The following is a 15,588-nucleotide window of genomic DNA, read 5'->3' as shown; positions in this document are numbered from 1 at the left end:
GACTATAAATTTGACAGTACCCTGACCACGGCTTCGAAATCTGCAAAAATTGTTCAAGAATCTTTGACCAATTCTGCGATGCGTCGTTATGCATCCTTACAGACTTCCCAGCGTGTAAGACACACTCGGTGAAACGTCGGTTGGAGATCCCGACGGCCGTCGAGTGGTGGTCGCGTTTCCCTCTTGAACTTCACCAGACGCAACATTCACAAAGAGCCTCACGCATCCACTTCTCCTCCGACTCCCTCTCCTCCTTGCTCGGCACTCCACCGCTCGCCCATCATGACTCACGCCGAGCGCTTGAATGCTCTGAACAACACCAAGGCAGCCAAACATCCTCCCGCTCAAAACCCGCCCAGTGCGACGTACGTGCTATTCTTCGCGTAAAGCTTCTTGCAGTTGGCTGACCACAGCTTGCAGTCTCTATTGCAACAACCTCAATGACAAGCTGCTCAAGGGCGATCTGCGTCGCGAGCTGTACATGCTCTTCAGCAACCACAGCACCGTCATCGACATCATCACGCTGAAAACTCGCAAGATGCGCGGACAAGCACACATTGTTTTTCAGAATGCGGAGAAGGCGGGCATGGCCATGAAGGCCCTGCAGGGCTACAACTTCCACGGGCGCAAGATTGTATGTGCAGCTTCAATGTGGCCCCCGGGTCTGCTAATACAAGTAGAACATTGCCTACGCCAAAGGCAGGTCGAATGTCTTCAACAAGCTCCTTGGGACTTATGTGCTGGAGCAACCTGCACAGCAGCAGCAGTCCGCCGGTACCACGCAGACTTCTCTCCAGCAATCCATCTTCAACAATCCCAACGCATCGCTTCCCCCTCCGCCGACTACCAACGGTGCCGCACCCGACGCAGAAGATGCCAAGCGGAAGCGCGCAGACGAGGAGGCTGCCGAACAAGCAAAACGGCAAAGGGTCGAAGCTGCGCCTGCAGCGGAGGAAGAGGAACAGGAAGACGACGAGATGGACATGGAGGAGTCTGATGAAGAATAATCATCGATCCGTCCGCCTTCTCATAGAGCGAAGGCAGACAGCGCCAAAAAGTGATTGCGGCGAGGACGAGGTGGGCGAGGTGTTCTGGACCTGCCTGGGCGCGGAGAGTTACGCATTGGGTCTTGATTGGGAAGGTAGTTACGGAGTCTCTCTGGTTTATGCAAATTTCTGATACCCTCAAAGCAGGATTGCGATATTCGCGCCGCTGGCTCGTTCAAGGGCCTCCGCCCTGATGTGAAGCCAAGACCAAGGGAAGATCGAGGCCCACGCACGCACCGACGACTCCAAACCACAATTGGAGGTATTCCCATGGGCTTGGATCCGGCGTCGAGGCGGCAGCTTCCAGAGCTGCTGCCGTATTGCAAGGGTGAATGAAGAAAACAGGCATGTCTGTCACGGGGTGGTTCTGTGGCAGGTTACCAAGGCGTCGATACGCCTTCCCGAATCGTGCCATCCACTTACCGTCATGCTCACTGCGCCAATGATGCCCACGCTATCGACTTGCGATTTGAAGCCTGGAGGAATGAGCAACTCTCCCATCCTGTCAATGGACGTTGTTCCACCGCCATCGAAGTCCTGGATGCTAATGTAGAGCACTGGGACCCGGTATGAAGGCGATGGATGTATGCTGTATTCTATCGTGGCGTGAGGATTGCTTGGCTGAGATGGCAGAGCTTCCTAGCCAGATTAGTATAAGCAGCGTAGCCAACGACGATAGACTTGCTTCGTCACTTTCGTTCCAATCAGATGACTCGTCTTCTGCAGCAGTGACTACTGTATTTGAGACAGACTCTAGTCGGCGGACAATTTGCAACCCCTGCTGTCCTTGTTGCTGAAGAAGGTGAGCAGCAGACCATTGATATCTCAGGGCCAGAACACACGTCGGTGGTTAGCATGACTTTATGCCAAGCATCCTGATCATGTCCGTGGCGGTCGAAGCGCGCGACAAGTTGCCGACAGGCTTCTGAGAAGGCGTCGGGGGATAGATGCGGAAACGCGTCCATGGCCATGTCAAAGTCGATGGACTTGTGGATTTTCGATTGCAAAGCCAAGGGTTTCAGCTTGCGCATCGCAGAGAGTGTTGATCGTACCCCGGATGCCGGCGCGCGCCAAGTGCCCTAGTACGGAAACCGCGATGCTTACTGCGACCCTGTGCTTGGGCGTCCTCGCGACTGCAGACCAAAAGAGCTGTTGCAGACGTCCACCACTCCGTCTCCCGACTTCTTCCCCTCCATGCACCACACCCCTACCTAATCCACATATTTTTCTTCCGCCGCGTTTCGCCCTCACCTTTCATCACTTTACACGCCTGCGCTCGAGTCCGTGTCCGCCATAGTCCGAGCCGAAAGCGGCAACACGCCCTCAGTATGACTGACAAGACGGCTCCACAGACGGAAAAGAGTCAATTGAAACGCGCCTTGGTACAAGCTTGCCCTCACCGCAGCTGAATTGCTCACGGCTAATGTCTCCAAGCAAAGCGCAGGTGAAGAGGAAACAGAGGTCAAGAAGCCTCGCACGGAGCCTGAGGCTCGACGCGTCCACGACCCTGCCACACCGCTCAAGTCCCAAAACGCAGCCTTTCCTTCGCCCGTCACCCACAAAGGCTCTACAGCCACAGAGGCCGACTACAAGGACGGTACCGTTACTCCCCCGAACCCGACACCTCAGACCACCGGGTCATCAGGCAACGACCGACCCAAGGACGACTCTGCTTCACGCACCGGCCTTTCCTCCCCACCCTCAGACACCCAGCCGTACTCGCAGTTTGTATACCCGCCAGGACCATGGTACGAGGTTCAGGATGAGGAGGGCGAGGGCGTCTGGGGCTACCTGGTGCCCTTGGATACCGTGTTTGGGGATCCTTTGGTGTTGAAGCGGCGTAGCGCGTGTCCAATGCCTCACGCACCCCCAGCAGTGGCTACTGGCAAGGAAAGCATGAGGCCTGGGGCACTCGAACGCCAGGAAGAGGAATATGACAAGAAGAAGAAGGATGGTGTCCCGGCCGGTGGTTACCTCATTGGCCGGCACGCGGAGTGCGGTAAGATGAGACTTTCTCTCCCACGGCCGCATGCTGATATCAATTAAGACCGAATCATCACGGCGCCAACTGTCTCGAACCGCCATTGCGTGCTCTTCATGGAGAACAAGTCTGGAAGCAAGGTCGCTATTCTAGAAGATCTTTCGGCAAACGGCACGTTTGTGAACGACGCCCTTGTAGGCCGCAACAAGCGACGAGAGTTGCGCGAAGGAGACGAGATTTCCATTGTCAACGAAGCCAAGTGCTCCTTTCGGTATCCACGAGCCACGCATGCCCCGAATGGCTTCAGGCAACAGTACAGCGTTCAGGAACAGCTTGGCAAGGGTCACTTTGCTTCCGTCTACCTCTGCATCGAAAAGGCAACAGGAATGCGATATGCCGTCAAGAAGTTTGAGAAGCGCAACGGACCGTCGGAGCGTTCACGAGTCGAGGGGTTGCAGCAGGAGATTGCGGTGCTCATGTCTGTCAGCCATCCGTCACTGCTGTGTTTGAAGGACACTTTTGACGAGGCTGATGGCGTGTACCTGGTGTTGGAGCTTGCTGCCGAAGGCGAGCTTTTCAATTGGATCGTCATGAAGCAAAAGCTCTCTGAGGCTGAGACGCGTAAGGTGTTTGTCCAGCTGTTCCAGGGAGTCAAGTACCTTGTAGGTGGACATGATGCCAAGGATATGCAGAGCGCTGACGTGATTCCAGCACGACCGCAACATTGTGCACCGCGACATCAAGCCCGAGAACATTCTGCTTTGCGACAAGGATCTAACTGTCAAGCTGGCCGACTTTGGCCTTGCCAAAATCATCGGAGAAGAATCTTTCACGACGACCCTGTGCGGAACCCCAAGCTACGTAGCCCCTGAGATTCTTGAGGTGTCCAACCACCGGAGATATACCAAGGCCGTCGACGTCTGGTCACTCGGGGTTGTGCTCTACATTTGCCTCTGCGGATTTCCGCCCTTTTCGGACGAACTTTACACGCCAGAGAACCCGTACACGCTTTCGCAACAGATCAAGATGGGCCGTTTCGACTATCCCAGCCCGTACTGGGACTCTGTCGGGGACGCGGCGCTCGACCTGATTGACCGCATGCTGACGGTGGACGTCGACAAGCGCTACTCGATTGATCAGTGCCTTGAGCACCCTTGGACTCGCAACGACTTCAACCCTGGCATGAGCATGGACTCTACAGACGGACTCACTGGAGCGCTGAACGGACTCGACTTTTCCAAGCGCAAGGTTGAGCGGGAGCGCACGATGCTCAGCGCCATCAATGACGTTCGGGTCAGCAAAGTGGTGGAGATGCAAAGTGACAGCGCCCCGCTCAAGATTTACGAGAAAAATGGCTCGCAAACCAACACACACGGCAACGGCAATGGGGCTCACTACGCGACGTCGGCACACGCCAAGGCCATGTTGAGTGAGGCGGCGAAAGCTAAAAAGGAGGACACGCCCGCAAAGCATCGAGCTCCCGAAGAGTTTATGGAAGCAGGCGGGAAGGGAGACATTCTTCTATTTGGCGATGAGACGTCCAATTACGCGACGAAGAAGGCGGACTAGGTTTGTCAGCGAGCGATGCGAAGCGCGTTTTTCTTTTGACTGGTTTGTGGTGCGATTTTTGCTCGAGTGTCACCAGAGTGGGCTGGGCATGGCGTTGTGGTGTTCGGCATGTTCCATTGTATCCCCCGACATGTGACTGATTTTTTGGGGAAAATGGTGCAGTGGCTCGATGATTTCCCTTTTCGATTTATTGCTCTTTTCTTTTGCTGTCAAAATAATGGTTTTCAGGGAGAATTTTGAGGGGGTTGAAGAGCAAGTTGAAGTAGCGCTGGCCTCGCCTGGTGGCACCCTGTTTAGTAGACAGTCGTAGGCGCCAGTTAGCCGCAGAGGATGCCGTCGTCGAGCCGTTTGTGGCGGAGCACGGCGCCGTTGTGTGCGACTGACTGCAAATGGACGGGCGGCCATTGGTCGCCTTCAAAATGGACGCTGGAGTGCAATCGGACCATGATGAGCCGGCCGCTGTGAGAATCGTACCATTTCGTGTGCCGTCTGTGGCGTGGGCCTGTGGGCGTTGTGGGTGGACGCCGTGGAGACTGTGAGAGGTCCCTGAAAGCTTGGAATCGCCATCTGCGAAGCTTCTCAAGCTCAACGGTACCTACTGCCATTTAAGCTTACCCGCCAGACGGTACGGCATGGCGAACTCCCCTGACGCAAGCCTTCAGTACTTCTCAATTGGGCTTCCCGCAGTGACGACGGCGAGGGCCTGAACGGCAATCGACTGTCACTGCGCGCGCTTTCGGCCACTTGGTCGAGTGGGCCTGGTGCTGTGCGCGTTGACCGCCTTGGCGACTTTCCGCCCTGGATTGTACCTGACCTGACGTTGCCCTGCAATAATTCCTCCACTCTTCTCCCTACCTCTACTTCTCCTCTTCTACCCTCATCCTGCTTCCCGATTGTCCTCGGTCAACACCATGGGACTTCTTGGGGACATTGCGGGCCCCCTGGCCGACCGCCTCGCCGACTGCTCAACCCTTGCCAAGGTCTCTTCCGCCTTTGCTGCCTTCATCGTCCTCTCCGTCGTCTTCAATGTCCTCGGCCAGCTGCTCGTCAAGAAGGCGGACCGTCCTCCGGTCGTCTTCCACTGGTTCCCCTGGATCGGAAGCACCGTCACCTACGGCATGGACCCCTTCAAGTTCTTTTCGGAAAATCGCAGAAAGGTCGGTGTGCCGCTGTCCAATTGTCGTGCGCCGGCGCGTTGCTGACGCTCATTAGTACGGCGACGTCTTTACTTTTGTCCTCCTCGGAAAGCCCACCACCGTCTGCCTTGGCACCAAGGGCAATGACTTTATCCTCAATGGCAAGCTCAAGGACGTCAACGCCGAGGAGGTCTACAGCCCCCTCACCACTCCGGTCTTCGGTAAGGGCGTCGTCTACGACTGCCCCAACTCGAAGCTCATGGAGCAAAAGAAGGTATGATAACAAAAAGGTCGTGCGGAAAATCATACTCATCGGCGCAGTTTGTCAAGTTTGGCCTGACCTCCGAAGCCCTTCGCTCCTACGTCGAATTGATCACCGCCGAGGTCGAGGACTACATCAAGCGCACTCCCATCTTCAAGGGTCAGTCGGGCAAGTTTGACGTGCCGACGACCATGGCCCAGGTTACCATCTTTACCGCCTCGCGCTCGCTGCAGGGCAAGGAGGTGCGCCAAAAGTTTGACGCCTCCTTTGCCGACCTGTACCACGATCTTGACATGGGTTTCGTTCCAATCAACTTTAAGCTCTCGCGCGCTCCTTTGCCCCACAACAGGCGTCGCGACGCCGCGCACAAGAAGATGGTCGAAGTCTACACTGAAATTATCCGCGCCAGGAGGGAGGGCAAGGTCGAAAAGGACTCGGAGGACATGATTTGGAACCTGATGGCCTCGACCTACAAGAACGGCACTCCTCTGCCCGACGAGGAGATTGCTTGCATCATGATTGCGCTGCTCATGGCTGGTCAGCACTCGTCTTCGTCTACCATTTCGTGGATCATCCTTCGCCTGGCTTCCCGTCCCGACATCACCGAAGAGCTGCTCCAGGAGCAAAGGAATGTTCTTGGCGATGACCTTCCTGCGATCAGGCACGAGGACCTTGCCAAGCTCAAGCTGCACGCCCAGGTCGTCAAGGAAACTCTTCGTCTGCACGCACCTATCCACAGCATCATGCGCAAGGTCAAGTCGACTCTTCAGATTCAGTCGGACGGCAAGGTCTTCACCATTCCCACTTCTCACGACCTGCTCGCTTCTCCTGGTGTGACGGCTACGTGTGAGGAGCACTTTCCCAACGCCGAAATGTGGGAGCCGCACCGCTGGGACGGCGAGAACGATGCGCCGGAAGATGGCGGCGAGCAGATTGACTATGGATACGGCATGGTGTCCAAGGGCACCAACAGCCCTTACCTGCCCTTTGGAGCCGGTCGTCATCGGTGCATCGGTGAGCAGTTTGCGTACGTGCAGCTGCAGACGATTCTGGCCAACATGGTCCGCGTCTTCAAGTTTAGGAACTTGGACGGCTCCGCCAACGTCGTCGGCACTGACTACTCGGTAAGCAGTTGTCTCGAAAAGCTGAAGGTGGTGTCGCTAACTCGGTCCAGTCGCTGTTCTCGCAGCCCATGCGTCCCGCCGTCGTCGAGTGGGAGAGGAGGGAGAAGCATTAGACGAAGCATACGAATCCACTTTGCATAGTCCGGCCACGCATGGGAGACAAGGTTTTCTCTGATTCTTGGGGGTCAACGAACAATAGCGAGCATATGTAGACTTGGGGTGCATTTTTTGTTTTGGGCGGGTTCCACGTCTTGAGGGACAGACGTCTGTACAGAGTTTTAATTTTAACGAGGATACTTCTGCCCAACCCCACACACCCCTTGCGATGGTTAGCTGTCGGCCACTTAGTCGTCGCTCTTGTGCGCCTTGGCTTCGGGCGCGCTGTGCTTGCAGCCAGCCACGCGCCGTGAGGACCGTCGCCTTGGTACGGGTGTGAGCTGTGACCTCGAGTCGTTTGCCTGCTGTAGACGGACTCCGGCAAACACTTCCAGTGCTCCGGTGGTAAATGGCAGGTTTCCCGATGGAGTAGGTGTTGAACGACGGCCGCGGGGCGGGGCGGACACTGCCGGGGCCGAGGTGTGCATCTCTGCCAATGACGCAGTGCAGCTACAACACCATTTCGACATGATCAAACAACCACACCATGCCCAATTACCCACCATGACGACGCCGACGCACTACTCCTTTGCGGCCGCGCCCGACATTATCCGCTCGCACCAAAAGGACGCCTACTTCAGCGCGGTGCTCCTCGAGCAGCTCTCGTCGCTTCTCCGCAAACTGCGCGGCGCGCGCGTCGCCCACGCCTGGACCACCGAGACCAAGACGCTCGCCGAGCTGCTGTACCTGGGCCTGACCACCTTTGTCGGCAACCGCACCCTCGGCGAGGAGTACTGCGACATTGTCCAGGTCGAGGATGACTCGCTGAGATTGCCCAGCGTCGTCCGGCGCGCGGCCTACATTTTTGCCAGCGTGCTGGTGCCGTATGGGCTGGGGAGGGTACTGCCCGCGTTGAGGAGGAGGCTGAGGACGAAGCTGGAGGCGCGGATAAGACGGGCGGCGAAGAGGGACGCGAAAGAGAAGGGCGGCACCACGACTACTGCGAGCAACAACTCAAGAGGACTCTCCCTCGGCCTCCAAAAGTACCTCCTCTCCAACCTCGACACCATCACGTCGCCGGCGCCCGTCTACGCCGTCAGCCTCGCCGTCTTCTACTTCAGCGGCGCCTACTACCAGATCGGCAAGCGCCTGGTCGGCCTGCGCTACGTCTTTACGCGGCGCATCGAGCCCGGCGAGCAGCGCGTCGGCTACGAGGTGCTGGGCGTGCTGCTCGTGCTGCAGCTGGCCGTCCAGGGCTACCTGCACGCCCACAGCACGCTGAGCGTGGTGGCCAACGCGGGCGCCGCGGCGGGCGGCTCCGCCGTGCTGAACCACGGCGTCGAGGTCAGCCTCAACGCGGCCGACTACAGCGCCAACAACGCGCTGCTGTTCGAAACCCCCTCTCCTGGATCCTCGTCTCCCTCGTCCCAGTCCTCCTCGCAGTCCCGCCGCATCGCAACCACAACGGCCACGCCCGTCGGCCACTCGCCCCGCTACGACCTGGCCGACCCGGCCACCATGGCGTGGGCGGGGCCCGGCCGCCAGCAGCGCAAGTGCACGCTGTGCCTCGAGGAGATGAAGGAGCCGGCCGTGACGACGTGCGGGCACGTCTTTTGCTGGGGCTGCATCGGCGACTGGTGCCGCGAGCGCCCCGACTGTCCGCTCTGTCGCCAGTCCTGTCTGGCGCAGCATGTGCTGCCGTTGAGGTGTTAGGGGGGGCAGGCAGGCGTGTCGAGAGGGGTGGGTGGGCGGGTGAGGTTTGTTTGGATGGAGAGGAAAGGGGTGAGGGAGAAATGGATGGGTCCTGGATGGATGGATCAGATGTCCGCAATGAATGAATGCCATGTCATGCCATGCCAGGCCATGCGACGCGCTCCCTCATACACGTATCGAATCCATCTTCTGCCCCATCCTCCCCTTCCCATGCCCCCTGCCAACAAGACAGCGACATACCAGCCAGCCAGCCAGCCAACCAACCAGCCACCCTCTCCTCGAGGCACCGACCAGCACAATCGTCACCCTCCCTCGTTCTCTCCTCCTTTCATGGCCACCTACTACCTACCTACCTCCACCGTCCCAGCCTGAGGTGGTTACTCAACTGGCGCCACCATTCGTTCGAGGAAGGCACCAACTCAAGGCACCAACAAACAGCGCGACATGGGGCCACTCTCCCCGAGCAGAAAACAACTAGGGAAATCCGGCTCGTCTTGCTCCTCCTCCTCCTCGGGGAAAGACTTCTCTCCGTCTGTCTGCGTAAACCGCGCATGCCGCAGCTGGCTGGCTGGTTGGGCTACTTCATTTTTCGCATTCGCATTCGTGTTCTCCCTTTTGCGTTTTCGCAATCAAGAATCGTGGGGGAGGGAATGAGTCAGGAAAGCAAGGTAGACGTGCGTGCGTGCGTGCGTGCGTCGGGAAGGACAGGGATTGGGTAGGGTAAGGTTTGGGAGGGGAGGGGAGGGTTAGAGCAGGCCATTGGCAGGAAAGGCAATCTCTGCGCATTGTTATTGTCAAAAAGCTAGAGTCGGTTGCAACCTGCAGTGTGCAATACCTTGGGCTCTGTGAGCTTAGGGCTAGCAGATTGGACGGTCAGGCCGGCGAGAGCTCACCAAGTATTGCCTATGCGTTGTTGTGGATGGGCGGCGGGCTGGGTGAAGGGAAAAAGAGAGAGAGGCAGGGAGAGAGAGAGGCATAGGATAAGCAAGGTCTGCGATTAGATGGCGGAGAGAGAGAGAGAGAGAGAGAGAGGGGCGTCACTCTTGCTACCTTCATAGGTACATAGCAAGCCCACGGAGTCCGGCCAAGGGCGCGTTGGACAAAACACAATCAACCACCTAGAGACGTGGCGGAAATCATGGACGTCGAAGCGGCGACTTTTCCTAAACTCCATCTGTCCTGTCTGTCCGTCATCTACATACCCGGGCACCTAGGTGGCACCCATCATCTCCCTCCCTACCCACCACCCATGTCTTCCTTTGCAAAACATTGCGCAACCCTCCCAAGCCCCAAGGCCGGCAATCAATATGTGCGTTGGTGGTGCACGTTGAAGACAGGTAGAAGTGTCAACGGTCAGGAGAGTCCCCACATGACGCGAGTGAATGGGGCTTAAATGCCCTCCTGGCTTGCAGCCAAGGTGCCCAAGTGACGCATGTACAAGGAAGGATGGCTGTTGAAATCTTGCCGTGCTTTGCCAGTTGATGGATACCTGTAGATCTTTTTGTCTTGTTGGTACATGCACGTGGCGATAAATCCACCCATCGCTACCCACATATCCGCTCTCCGCCGCGTCGTTCAGGGGGAGGGAGTCGATGTATCATGGATGAGACGCCGCATGCTCCTTCTTAAGTTCTTGTCAATCATCTACTCCCACACTTATATCAAAGGACGGCAAGACGATAGTTGGGCGAAGCACAAATCCAGACCCGAGTCACTCACTTCCTTTCCTGCAGACAGACGCACACGGCATGGCATGCCCAAGACAAAGAATCAACAGAATATATTACTAGTAGTAGGCAAATCAACGACAACACCACTGACCGCAACCCAAGCAACCTCGCGACCGACCAACCAACAATGCAAAACGCAATCCGCCCCACTGTCGTCGTCTCCCCATCACGCACTCCGCATCATTTACAACACCCGCCCGGCCACAGAAGACTCGCTCCTGTCCTTGGTCTGCACCTTCCTGAGGCCCTTGCCCGCCTGAATCTGTCCCAACAACGCGCCGCGATCGGGCGCGCCGGCAGGGGGAGCCGGCGGACCGTTGCTCGCACCAGGGGCCGGCGGCGGCGGCGGCGGCGGAGCGGGTGGAGCGCCGGTCATGCCGGGCATGGGCGGGGGAGGTGGAGGAGCGCCAGGAGCGGCGTTGCCAGGCATTGGCGGAGGGGGTGGAGGTGCTGGAGGCGCGCCGGCAGAGGGCGAGCCCGCGGTGCCCGCGGCGGGGCTCTGGACGCGTGAGCCAGGGCCGCCCGTGCCCGTCGGCGAGTCCTTGTTGTCCATGGAGGAGAGCGGGCGGGGAGGTCCCATGGTGCCGAAGAGGATCGAGGCGAGTTGTTTGGCAGAGCCGCCGCCGGGGCGCTCGTCTTCGGATGAGTCCGAGTCCGAGTCGGAATCGACGACGGACCAGTCGTCTTCGTCGGCAGGGCGGGCGCGACGTGCGGGCGCAGCGGCGGGTTCGGGGAGAGCTTGTTGCTTGTTGGCGCTGTCTTGCTGGACCAGACGGTGGAAGGGGTTGGTCGAGACTTCGGTCGACGATGCGGGGGTAGAGATGGTGGGAATTGGCGGCGGTGCAGGTGCACTGGGCTCGCCCGCCGACGATTGAGCCATCTTGCGGAGGAAGGGGTTCTTGGTCTCCTCGTGGTTGACTGCGCCAGGGCTCGTGACTGCAGATGCCTGAGGGCTCGTCACCGACGACGGCGGCGTGGGTTGACGCGCCGAAGTATCGACAGCTGGTTGCGGCATTGGCGGAGGTGGAGGGGCCGTTTGTTCTGACGGCAGTTCCTGGCTGGCAGTGGGAGTTGTTTCTTGTGGTGTGATTTCCCGAGGACCTTCATCGTCTGAGGATGACGACTCATCATCACCCATGCCCTGAAGCTGAAGTTGAAGCTGCCTCTCACGTTCCTTGGCAGCCTCAATCTCTGCACGCTGGGCTGCGAGACGAGCTTCTCTCTCCTTGGCCTCGCGTTGGGCCTCCTTCTTCTTGCGCTTCTCTTCCTCCTTCTTGAGCTTGCCTTGCTGCACCTGCTCCTCGAGCGCACGCAAGCGTTCTTGAGCAGCCTCGCGTTCTCTCGCCATCTCCTGCTCTTGCCGTCTCTCCTCATCCCTATTCAAGTTAGCAACGGTACTGCTAGACATACGGCGAACATACTCGAGCTCCTTGGTTTGTGCCTCTTGGGCCTCCTGCTGATCACGCAGAGCCTGCTCGGCCCTCTTCGTGTCCTCGTCCACGGCGTCAGGCTTGACCTTGCGCGAAGGAGGCGCTGGAGGTGGCTTCTTGCCAGCAGGTTTGGCAGCAGGGGGAGGAACACCCTGCTCGTCCTGCAATCTGCGCTGCCTTTCTGCTTCACGGCGAGCATCTTCCTCTTCAGCCTTGCGGCGCTTGTCTTCTCTTTCTTGCTGTTCGCGCTCAGCCCGCTGCTGCGGCGTCTCGCCCGGCTTCACTGGCGCACGCAGGCCAAGCGCTGCCAGGCGCTCAGCCATGCGCTGCTCAGCCTGCTGCTTGATAAAGGCCGCACGTTCTTCGGCCGTCTTGTAAGAAGAGTACGACGCACCGCCGCCAGAGGACGAGGCAGGACGGGGTGTCTCATCACGCGGCGGCTCCAAAGCCCTCGCGCTGCTCGGCCTGGCAGGCTCTTCAAAGCGAGGTGCAGGCCTGTCCTTGGACCGATCTTCCTTGCGGATCCTCGCAGAGCGGCTCTGTCTCTGCAGCTCGTAAATAAAGTCCTTGACCTCGTCCTCGACCCCAAGGCCGTCCTCCCATCTGCGACGCTCGTGTTCAGTAGTGTCTCCAGAAGTGCCCTCCTTGAGACTAGCCTCGAGCGACTTGGAAAATTCGGTGACACTGTCTTCAACATCCTTGACCATGCGCTCGTTGTTCTCCCTCTCAGTACGGATTCGCTGAGTCTCTTCTTCGAGACGCTTGGCGGCATCGCCCGAATCGTCAGCGGAAGCGGGAGCCGGCTTGCCAGTCAGAGCCGCCGAGCGTGCTTGCATCATGGCCTTGGCACGAGCCTTGAGGCGGTCAGACTCGGTGATGGCGCCACCAGGACCGGTTCCAACAATTGAAGCGGCCGATCCAGGATGCTCCTTTGCGTCCTTCAGACGGAAAAGCTCCATCTTGGCATCTGCAATGGCGCGCTCAGTCTTGCGTACGTGGGACGCAAGTTCAGGAAGGCGGTCAGTCAGACGACGGAGCTCGCGCGAAAGAGCCCTGCGTTCGGCATCGGAGCCCCCACCCAGGACATGAGCGCTTGGATGGCTGTCAATGTCTTCTTGAATGTTCCTGATGCGGCGGTACAAGTCCTCGGCGTCCCTGCGGTCCTTGCGATCCAGTACCTCGTCTTGCTCAGCCTGGTTTTCGTCTCTAAAGTCCATGGCATCAAGGAGCACTTGCTTCTCTTTAATCTCCTTCTTGAGCTGCTCAATCGACTTTTCTCCAAACGAGCTGTCAGATGCCGGCGACGAGGGCTGAGCGGGCGATGGTGAGCGTCCTCCGTTTCCAAGGCGGCGACGAGCGCTTGACCTGTAGCCGACGTCGTCGTCGTTGAACTTGTAAACTGTAGCATCCTTGCGGCCGTCGGTGACTGGGCTTCCACCACGGAAAGAGTGAGACTTGAGATAGCTGACGCCAGTCCTTTGGGGCTGGAGGAAGGCTGATGAACCCTTGCGCTCCTCTGCGTCGCGTGAAATGAGACCCTTCATGGCAGTGATCGAATCGTTCAGGTTCCTAGTCGACGGAGGAACGAGCTCTGGAGGAAGCCTGTTGGGCACAGGATAGCCATTGAGCCGGCGGTAGATCAAATGCATGGCGACAGCAAACTCGTCCATGTTCAGACGACCCCTGTCGTTGGAATCGGCGAGCGTCCAAATCTTTTCCAAATCTGGCTTGTCCAGACCACTTTGACCAAAGATCTCAATGGCCTGTTCGCCAGAAACATAGCCCTTGCCGAATCCGTCCCACGCCTTGAACAGGTCGTCATAAATCTTCTTTTCGTCCTTTGTGACAGCCCAGGGCACCACAGCATTTCCGCGGAGTCCCGTAGTACTGAAGCCACCCTCACGACCCGGCTGGGGCATCATCTGTTGCCTGAGATTTTGAATATTGGGAAGACCAGTGGCCGGAGTGTTGACGAGACCCCACTGACCCGGCATGCCTGTAGGTTGCGCATTCAAAGGAGCCGCCATTCCAAATCCAGTAGGTTGAGGCTGCAGTCCAGTGGGAATGGGAGGAACAGGCGGGATCGACGAGTTGTTCTGGTTCATGCCGAATCCAGTGGGCTGAGGTTGGAGACCTCCTTGTTGTCCAGGGAAGCCCGTCATCTGTGGTTGCAGTCCACCTGGTTGCGGCATGCCGGTTGGCTGAGATTGGAAGCCCGTGGGTTGCGGTTGGAATCCAGTTGGCTGGGGCTGGAAACCAGTTGGCTGTGGTTGGAAGCCAGTAGGCTGCGATTGCAAGCTAGAGAGTAGCTGCGAATTCGACGGCTGCTGCGGTTGGGGGGCTTGGATCGTAGGAACAGACGGCTTGGATGAGGACCCGCTATCGGCAACGTTGAAGGAAATAATGTCGACCATGCTAGAAACCTCGTTTCTGATGCGCTCCGGGAGGTCGTGCGGCAGGTCCTTGCCAACCATTTTCAGGTTGCAGAGGTACATGGCCAGAGCAAACTCGGGGAAGAGGAGCTGGCCCGATTTGGTCGTATCTGCCAAAGTCCTACACACCAGTTAACCCCAGTCCCAATCTGCGGAGCACGATTCTTACCAAATCTGCGCCAATGCATCTCCACTCAGCTTGGACCGCATCAAGATGTCCCTGGCCTGCTCTCCAGACATGGCCTGTCCATTTCCAACCGCAGACTTGAAGAGCTGCTCAAACTTGGCTTGGTCCTGAGCAGTTATGAAGCTTAGGCGGATGCTCGGAATCTTGGAATTGGCACTCGTAGGCTGCGGAGCCTGAGGTTGCGCGCTAGGTCCTCGAAACGAATCGGCCATCTGAGAAGACGTCATGCCGGTAGGTTGGGGTTGCTGGGGCTGTGCCGGCGGCGGCGGAGGCTGCTGCTGCTGGGGCTGCTGGAAGCCCGTCTGCTGAGGTTGGAAGCCTGTAGGCTGCGGCTGCTGCTGAAATTGCTGCTGGGGCTGTCCGGGGAAGCCGGTGAATTGAGGTTGAAGCTGTTGCGGCGGCTGCTGCTGTTGGAAGCCCGATTGCTGCTGCTGGAAGCCCGTCGGTTGGGGCTGGAAGCCGGTGGGCTGCGGTTGTTGCTGGCCTGGGAATCCGGTGAATTGAGGTTGCAGAGGAGCACCTCCAAAGCCGGTGGGCTGAGGTTGGAGGCCGCCGCCGAAGCCGCCCATGGGTTGTTGCTGGCCATATTGCTGCTGAGGCTGGCCCGGACCGCGAGCGCTGTTGGCTCCCCCTAAAAAGGAACTCGAGCCCGAAAACATGGCGGGGGAGTGGGCGCGAGGAATCTCGCGCGAGATGGGGGAATCAAGGTTGGAGGGAGGGGACGCGAGTGAAGCAAGGAAAGGAGTGGATGTGTTGTCGATGAGCACGGAGCTGGAGATGGTGGAGTGTGAGGTAGAGGTGTAGGTAGGCACCTAGCGGGAGCCCAGCCAGGTGGGCCGCTGGGATGCTTGGGTCAGCGAATCTCCGTGCGCCGTCGTCATC

General features: G+C 58.4%; 6 protein-coding genes across 6 annotated transcripts; 4 read left to right on the top strand and 2 right to left on the bottom strand.

The window, feature by feature from the left end:
- Nucleotides 1-282: 282 nt before the first annotated feature.
- Nucleotides 283-1,007, top strand: BKA78DRAFT_357418 (uncharacterized protein; the record flags this gene model as incomplete). Its single annotated transcript, XM_066892216.1, has 3 exons — nt 283-365; nt 421-634; nt 681-1,007. 3 exons carry the CDS (start codon nt 283-285, stop codon nt 1,005-1,007), a joined length of 624 nt encoding a protein of 207 aa, XP_066738462.1.
- A 193-nt stretch (nt 1,008-1,200) lies between these two features.
- BKA78DRAFT_58395 (uncharacterized protein) lies at nt 1,201-2,273 on the bottom strand. Its single transcript, XM_066893416.1, has 4 exons — nt 1,889-2,273; nt 1,732-1,839; nt 1,470-1,685; nt 1,201-1,413 (listed from the first exon to the last, which is right to left on the bottom strand). The coding sequence occupies exons 1-4, from the start codon at nt 2,075-2,077 to the stop codon at nt 1,222-1,224; spliced, it is 705 nt and encodes a 234-aa protein (XP_066738461.1). The 5' UTR covers nt 2,078-2,273; the 3' UTR covers nt 1,201-1,221.
- A 101-nt stretch (nt 2,274-2,374) lies between these two features.
- On the top strand, nt 2,375-4,596 carry BKA78DRAFT_259543 (serine/threonine-protein kinase Chk2; the record flags this gene model as incomplete). The annotated part of the gene is made up of 4 exons (XM_066885383.1): nt 2,375-2,428; nt 2,481-3,045; nt 3,094-3,689; nt 3,739-4,596. The coding sequence occupies 4 exons, from the start codon at nt 2,375-2,377 to the stop codon at nt 4,594-4,596; spliced, it is 2,073 nt and encodes a 690-aa protein (XP_066738460.1).
- A 1,210-nt stretch (nt 4,597-5,806) lies between these two features.
- BKA78DRAFT_327627 (putative Eburicol 14-alpha-demethylase) lies at nt 5,807-7,473 on the top strand. Its single transcript, XM_066889533.1, has 2 exons — nt 5,807-7,118; nt 7,169-7,473. The coding sequence occupies exons 1-2, from the start codon at nt 6,009-6,011 to the stop codon at nt 7,229-7,231; spliced, it is 1,173 nt and encodes a 390-aa protein (XP_066738459.1). The 5' UTR covers nt 5,807-6,008; the 3' UTR covers nt 7,232-7,473.
- A 254-nt stretch (nt 7,474-7,727) lies between these two features.
- Nucleotides 7,728-8,954, top strand: BKA78DRAFT_327625 (Pex12 amino terminal region-domain-containing protein). The gene has a single exon (XM_066889532.1). The coding sequence runs from the start codon at nt 7,743-7,745 to the stop codon at nt 8,925-8,927; it is 1,185 nt and encodes a 394-aa protein (XP_066738458.1). The 5' UTR covers nt 7,728-7,742; the 3' UTR covers nt 8,928-8,954.
- Nucleotides 8,955-10,690: 1,736 nt separating this feature from the next.
- BKA78DRAFT_327622 (uncharacterized protein) lies at nt 10,691-15,488 on the bottom strand. Its single transcript, XM_066889531.1, has 3 exons — nt 14,689-15,488; nt 12,079-14,640; nt 10,691-12,033 (listed from the first exon to the last, which is right to left on the bottom strand). Exons 1-3 carry the CDS (start codon nt 15,363-15,365, stop codon nt 10,842-10,844), a joined length of 4,431 nt encoding a protein of 1,476 aa, XP_066738457.1. The 5' UTR covers nt 15,366-15,488; the 3' UTR covers nt 10,691-10,841.
- Between the last annotated feature and the right edge of the window lie 100 nt (nt 15,489-15,588).

Source organism: Phyllosticta capitalensis (genome assembly GCF_038381095.1).
Source record: "Phyllosticta capitalensis strain CBS 128856 chromosome Unknown BKA78scaffold_13, whole genome shotgun sequence".
NCBI classification, from domain to species: domain Eukaryota; kingdom Fungi; phylum Ascomycota; class Dothideomycetes; order Botryosphaeriales; family Phyllostictaceae; genus Phyllosticta; species Phyllosticta capitalensis.
This window is presented reverse-complemented; position numbering and strand designations above follow the sequence as displayed.

Bases quoted from the DNA above. Each gene is read 5' to 3' on its own strand.
- BKA78DRAFT_58395 (XM_066893416.1), bottom strand. From the start codon at position 2,077: ATGCGCAAGCTGAAACCCTTGGCTTTGCAATCGAAAATCCACAAGTCC. The intron at 1,840-1,888 runs GTGTGTTCTGGC...CACCTTCTTCAG, and splicing joins AAGTCATGCTAACCACCGAC to CAACAAGGACAGCAGGGGTT. The intron at 1,414-1,469 runs GTAAGTGGATGG...AACCTGCCACAG, and splicing joins TTGGCGCAGTGAGCATGACG to AACCACCCCGTGACAGACAT.
- BKA78DRAFT_327627 (XM_066889533.1), top strand. From the start codon at position 6,009: ATGATAACAAAAAGGTCGTGCGGAAAATCATACTCATCGGCGCAGTTT. The intron at 7,119-7,168 runs GTAAGCAGTTGT...AACTCGGTCCAG, and splicing joins TCGTCGGCACTGACTACTCG to TCGCTGTTCTCGCAGCCCAT.
- BKA78DRAFT_327625 (XM_066889532.1), top strand. From the start codon at position 7,743: ATGATCAAACAACCACACCATGCCCAATTACCCACCATGACGACGCCG.
- BKA78DRAFT_327622 (XM_066889531.1), bottom strand. From the start codon at position 15,365: ATGTTTTCGGGCTCGAGTTCCTTTTTAGGGGGAGCCAACAGCGCTCGC. The intron at 14,641-14,688 runs GTAAGAATCGTG...ACTGGTGTGTAG, and splicing joins GATGCATTGGCGCAGATTTG to GACTTTGGCAGATACGACCA. The intron at 12,034-12,078 runs GTATGTTCGCCG...TAACTTGAATAG, and splicing joins GCACAAACCAAGGAGCTCGA to GGATGAGGAGAGACGGCAAG.